At 39.2% G+C, this 6,948-nt stretch overlaps 1 protein-coding gene across 2 annotated transcripts in view; it reads left to right on the top strand.

The window, feature by feature from the left end:
- The window catches only part of SALL3 (spalt like transcription factor 3), a gene marked incomplete at both ends in the record, with an annotated part of 20,611 nt that extends 14,733 nt beyond the window's left edge, over positions 1-5,878 (top strand). Inside the window, 3 exons of one of the 2 annotated variants that reach the window (XM_081325394.1) lie at positions 74-3,010; positions 3,227-3,567; positions 5,447-5,878. In XM_081325394.1, coding sequence (XP_081181520.1) covers positions 74-3,010; positions 3,227-3,567; positions 5,447-5,878 — 3,710 coding nt within the window. Of the gene's footprint in view, positions 1-73; positions 3,568-5,446 lie in introns of both variants that reach the window. The other variant, XM_081325393.1, reaches the window with a different exon arrangement.
- Positions 5,879-6,948: the final 1,070 nt, after the last annotated feature.

Here is a 6,948-nt window from a genome sequence, read left to right as displayed (position 1 = left end):
GGCTCTTTTGCAAGTCATTGGCTGATACAATCTTCTGATTTCCACCCACCCACCCCCGCTGTCTCCCCCACAGTGCCAGGAGAAGGAGCAGATGATGGTGATAGTGGGAATGAAAGCCGGAGTGGAAGTGAGGAAACAAACGTTTGTGAAAAATGTTGTGCGGAATTCTTCAAATGGAGTGATTTCTTGGAACACAAGAAGAATTGCACTAAAAACCCATTGGTGCTCATTGTGAATGAAGATGAAGCCACTCCAGCTCCTGAAGAATTTGCAGAGCCTTCTCCTGCAAGCTCACCTAGTGATCAAGCAGACAGCGAGGCTGCCGAAGAAAGCATTCAAGCTGAGAACAATGAGGTCTGTGAGATAAAGAATACAGAAAAGGAAGAAGAACCCATGGAGGTAGAACCCTCAGCAGAAAAAAGCTACTCCAATCCAGGCACCTCTAGTACAGCTACGCCACTACCTCAGATTAGCGAGCCACCTTCTTTGACAGGTTATAACATGCCAAACACTAACGTAACCTTAGAGACACTGTTGAGCACTAAAGTGGCAGTTGCACAATTCTCACAGAGTGCAAGGTGTGCGGCTAATGCCACCACGGCAAGTGGGGTTACAGCAGTGGCCATCCCAATGATTCTTGAGCAGTTGATGGCCTTGCAACAGCAGCAGATTCACCAGTTGCAGCTGATCGAACAGATCCGGAGTCAGGTGGCAATGATGAACCGACAGCCATTACGTCCCACTTTAAATGCGACTCCTTCCCAAAGCACTCCTGTGCAAGCTGCTAACCAACTCCAGGGATTTGCAGCGAACTCTGCTCTTCAGTTAGCAGCAGTTGTTCCTCCTGCCATAGTGGCCCAAGCCACTGGCAACCCACCAACTGCCTTTGAGAGTACTCAGCACATATCAAGGCCCACGTCGGGTGCAAGCACTCCTAACATGTCAAGCAATGGTTCTTCTATCCCAAATGAAACAAGCACACCATCCTCCTCTAATGTAATTACTTCTTCATTAACACCGGTTTCTGTGTCAAATATTACTAGCAGCTCTTCACAGCCCCCAAATCCTTCAACTCCACCTTCAGTAGGACCTGGAAATCTCCTTGCCTCAACTTCCAGCCTGCCAAACCCACTTCTACCTCAGACTTCATCTAGTAGTGTAATTTTCCCCAATCCACTGGTTAGCATTGCTGCAACGGCTAATGCATTGGATCCTCTCTCTGCTCTTATGAAGCATCGCAAAGGAAAGCCACCAAATGTATCTGTTTTTGAGCCTAAGACAAGTTCTGAGGATCCTTTTTTTAAACATAAATGTAGATTTTGTGCCAAGGTTTTTGGGAGTGATAGTGCTCTACAGATTCACCTGCGTTCACACACAGGAGAAAGACCTTTTAAGTGTAACATTTGTGGCAATCGGTTTTCTACAAAAGGCAATCTGAAAGTTCATTTTCAGAGACATAAAGAAAAGTATCCACACATTCAGATGAATCCATATCCAGTTCCAGAGTACCTCGACAATGTTCCTACTTGTTCCGGAATTCCGTATGGGATGTCATTGCCACCTGAAAAACCAGTTACTACGTGGCTGGATAGCAAGCCCGTTTTATCAACTGTCCCGACTTCGATTAGTCTGCAACTTCCCCCTACAATACCAGGGGTAAACAGTTATGGGGATTCCCCAAGTATTACTCCCATGAACAGATCGCCCCAGAGAACATCCCCTGTGTCAAGTGAATGCACTTCTTTATCCCCAAACCTAAACAATTCTGAGTCAGGCATCCCTTTGTCTGCAGAATCCCCACAAACAATTCATGGTAGTTCAACCATGACTAAAACTGAACCTGTCAATATTCCAGTAACAAATGCAAGGCTAGGAGATATTTCTATAAGTGGTCAGGCTTCTGTAGTACCCACATCTACAGCCTCTAGTGCTGTTACTGAAAGCAGTATTTCCACAAGCCTCCCAAACACTGTGCTTCCAGCATTGTCTGACCAGTTCAAGGCTAAATTTCCATTTGGTGGTCTATTGGACTCTATGCAAACATCAGAAACCTCAAAACTGCAACAGCTAGTAGAAAACATTGATAAGAAGATGACAGATCCAAATCAGTGTGTCATTTGTCACCGTGTGCTCAGTTGTCAGAGTGCTCTCAAAATGCATTATAGAACTCATACAGGAGAAAGACCATTTAAATGCAAAATTTGTGGACGTGCATTTACTACAAAAGGCAATCTAAAAACACATTTTGGAGTTCATCGAGCGAAGCCACCACTTAGAGTACAGCATTCATGTCCCATTTGTCAGAAGAAATTTACAAATGCTGTTGTTCTTCAGCAGCATATTCGTATGCACATGGGTGGGCAAATTCCAAACACACCATTACCAGATGGCTTCCAAGATGCTATGGACTCAGAGCTTTCTTTTGATGAAAAGAATGCGGAGACACTGAGCAACTATGATGATGATATTGACGAAAATTCCATGGAGGAGGACATCGAATTAAAAGATGATATAAGGGATCCCTCCAAACCACTTCTACCTTATTCTGGATCCTGTCCATCTTCTCCCCCATCTGTAATTTCTAGCATTGCTGCTCTTGAGAATCAAATGAAAATGATTGATTCTGTCATGAACTGCCAACAGTTGACCAATCTAAAATCTTTAGAAAATGGGTCAGGGGAAAGTGACCACTTAAGCAATGATTCCTCATCAGCTGTTGGAGATCTGGAAAGTCAGAGCGCAGGGAGTCCTGCCATGTCAGAATCATCTTCATCCATGCAAGCTCTCTCTCCTGAAAATAGCAACTGTGAAAGTTTTAGATCTAAGTCTCCAGGCTTCAGTAACCACGAAGAACCACAAGAAATACATTTAAAGACAGAAAAATCTGACAGTCCCCCACCACCTACTGTTGAAAATGGAGGCGCACTGGATCTGACCGCCACCAACCCCGGAAGGCCAGTCATCAAAGAAGAAGTTCCTTTTAGCCTGCTGTTCCTGAACAGAGAACGCGGTAAGTTTAAAAGTACCATTTGTAATATCTGTGGCAAGCCTTTTGCTTGTAAGAGTGCATTGGAAATTCACTACCGCAGCCATACTAAAGAGCGTCCATTTGTATGTACAGTCTGCCATCGTGGGTGTTCCACTATGGGTAATTTAAAACAGCACTTACTGACACACAAATTAAAAGAGCTGCCTTCTCAGTTATTTGAACCCAACTTTACTCTAGGTCCCAGCCAAAGTACTCCTAGCCTGGTCACCAGCACTGCGCCTACTATGATCAAAATGGAAGTGAATGGTCACAGCAAGCCGATCTCATTGGGTGAGGTTCCATCGCTTCCAGCTGGAATCCAGGTTCCTGCTGCACCACAGACAGTGATGAGTCCTAGCATCACTCCTATGCTGGCACCCCCACCACGTCGAACTCCAAAACAACACAACTGTCAGTCATGTGGGAAGACCTTCTCTTCAGCAAGTGCACTACAGATACATGAACGCACCCATACTGGTGAAAAGCCATTTGGTTGCACTATCTGTGGTAGAGCTTTTACCACAAAAGGGAATCTTAAGGTAAGAAGGTAAACTTCATATTAAAAATACATAAAGGGTCTATTGAACCTGATTGTTTCAGCAGATGCTGGTTCCTCCTCCTCTTTGTCTTCCTCGAGTCCAAATAAGAGCAGGAGAAATGGATTGGATTTGGATGTTAGGCTAAAATATTGTTTTTAATATAAATGATTTTTTGCAAGCTAGAATTTCACATGCTTTTTCCTATCCTCCTTGTTAGTAACTACAATTTAGTGTTTAAACTACTAAAATTTAATCCTATTTGTGAATAATGGAAACAAGCCAATTTCATAAAGTTAATTTGAAGATCAATCCAATTTGGCAGTTTCAAATGACAGTTCAGATGTAGGCTAATCAACAAGGGATGTGAACTCTTCTAAACCTCTTGAACCCACATTGGAAGGTGGAGGGAGAGAAGAGATTTCCAAGCTTGCCGTTCAATCTCACTCGCCATCAAGCTAAAGTATGATTTGGCCTCATATCCAAAACCCACCATTCTAAACAATGTAAAATCAAATATTCCATATATATCACCACACATCTAAAAATAAATTTTCATACTTATTCGTTTATCATTCGTTTATCATATTTATATAACTGCCCGTCTAACAAGCAAAAATTCTCATTTCATGTACAAGATATTCTATTTTTTTTTCTTCCTCCTCCTTTGTTAAATAATGGTTTTTGATATCTTGGAATTATTTTAATATTAAAAATGGATATAATTAAAAGAATCCTAAAAAAGAATCAATAATAATAATTTTAAGTCCACATTTATCAACCAATCTTCATCCAATTTTCCTGCAAAAGTTTCAAATTGCAGCTTCTTATACCATTATGTCTTAGAGAAACAGTCTTTTCAGCAGTATTTTCCAGATACTAAGATTATATAGTGGGATTCAGTCCTTCAAAATTGGCAAGTGCTCAGGGAGAAGGCATTCTTGATATTTACAGTGGCATTTTTTTCTTTTCTATTATTTAAGGATAATACATTTTTATACTAAAGTAATGCGAAAAGTAGACCTACAACATTTTATATCTCCACATAATCCAGGTAATTATAAGATTATAGGCAATCAAGGAGGAGCCCTGTAACTGATGTTAGCCCAAATCTAAGTGATTTATAACTAGTGCAAAATAAATGAGTTGTTGTAACAAATATATTTGACTGTTTCTTAAGATATTTAGTCCCTGGCAATTTTAGATGAATCAAATCTAACATAGTTTGGGGAGAAAAGGTCTATTCATGTAAACAGAAGATACTTAGACTTGTTAGAGTAGTCTTCAGTACCTCTAAAAGATACTCTGAAGGGTCCTTGAACATCTGGAACAATTTTTAGGAGAAAATGAAAACTTGCATGCGAGCTGAATCAGAAAATTCCTTCTGCTTGACTGACAGGAAGTTTGCATTCAGACCATTACAAATAGAGAAAAAATAAAATCAATATTTATTTGAAGAACAAGCAAAAATAATCTTTGTTTTATCCTTTTTGTTTTATAATTATTTGCCATGGCTCTTGTGTAATTGGGCAGCAACATCTGTGCGTAGTTGCTTTGCCGGAAACTTCATATAACTGAAGTTATTGCTTCCAAGTAAATATGAATATAATTGAATTGCAAAAATTCACATTCTTAAAACATCAACAAGATTTACAAGTTTAGAACTTAAAAAGTCCCTGAAATACAGAGTAAGCCTAATTATCTTGAAGAATAATAATCTTGTGCAGGAGAAAGTTAATGTTTAGCATTATTTGACATTTTAAATTGTGAAATTAGAATGTTTTCTATTGCCAGTTTAAAATGTATGTCTGGCATCTTTGTAGACTGTGTAAATCTCTTTGCTCATTTGCCCATTTTTTTTCTATCTGTTCTTCCTCTAAAGGTTCACATGGGAACTCATATGTGGAATAATGCTCCTGCACGGCGTGGGCGTCGACTGTCTGTGGAAAATCCCATGGCTTTGTTAGGTGGGGATGCTTTGAAGTTTTCAGAAATGTTCCAAAAGGATTTAGCAGCTCGGGCAATGAATGTTGACCCAAATTTTTGGAACCAGTATGCTGCAGCTATTACTAATGGACTTGCTATGAAGAACAATGAAATTTCTGTCATACAGAACGGAGGCATTCCCCAGCTCCCAGTAAGTTTAGGCGGAAGTGCCATTCCGTCTTTAAATAACGTTTCCAGTGGAATGGACAAAGCTCGTACTGGTAGTAGCCCTCCCATCATTGGTTTGGACAAAGCAAGTTCTGAAACGGGAGCCAATCGTCCATTCACAAGGTTTATTGAGGATAATAAAGAGATTGGCATAAATTAAAGCATTCAGTACAAATAACTGTTGGACCACTGCTCAGATACAACATTTGTTCTTTCATGTACAGTTTGGGGAACTAAACTTTAGTTTTGTGGCCTAATTGCCTAGATAACTCTTACGATTTATCAATAGCAGAAATACATAACTTTGTGTCTGCTGAAAAGTTGTCTCACAAGATTTGCATGGTACTACTTCAACAGTGAGCTGACCATTAGTGAGAACTTACGAAACTTTTTAATTTAAGCAAATGATAAATCATTGGATAATTCCATTAGGGACTGAAGGAAGCCAAATTGTTTCAAATTTTGTTTCAAAGCAAAGCAAAGATGCCACCAGTTGAGTAAAAGTGGGCTTCACAATGGCATTTCAGTCCAGCTCTATCTTTGCTGATTTTCTTCTACTCAACTAGAAACTTGAACTGTTTTTAGAATTCCTCTAACATTCAATAAGTGATTTAGTACCCTAATGCTGTCTAAGATTACAGTATTCTTGTCTGTAGTATTTATAATGTAAAGATAATGCGGGTAACAGACAATATACTAGCCCCATTCTTAAATGAAGCTTTTGTATGGCAAAATACATCTGGCTATGTGACTTCTTTTTTTAAAGCAAGTTTTGTTTTACTATAAATAAGTGGTTTATTTTGATGCAGGCAAAATTGTGAAGTTTTATTGGGAAAGATAGCATGCTTTCAATGTGCAAGTACCTGTCAGTAACAAACCATTTTAATTTAAATCTTTGTAGCTGCTATGTGGACAGTTGTTCTCTTAAATGGAAAAAGTGTAGTGTGGACTTCAGTTCATAGTTGGAAAAACAAGTTACAGACAAACCTTATTACAGTAGATTATTCACAACACTATAAGCAGTTGTGAATAAAACACTTCATGTTATCAAAGGCTGTACAATAAAAGGCAGTGTTTGTATAATGTGGTTGCAAACTCTTAATTTATACTATTGCACTTTTAGTATTTTATATTTAGGGAGGTTTGTCTATAATTTGAATCTGAACAAAGATGTAAACTATTTTATAAATAGTACTTTGGCTTGAGGAAAAATGGGAGAAGGGTTTGTTG

Source organism: Vipera berus (assembly GCF_964194415.1).
Source record: "Vipera berus genome assembly, chromosome: 3".
Lineage (NCBI taxonomy): Eukaryota > Metazoa > Chordata > Lepidosauria > Squamata > Viperidae > Vipera > Vipera berus.
The sequence above is the reverse complement of the archived record's forward strand: the minus strand, read 5'-3'. Positions and strand labels throughout refer to the sequence as shown.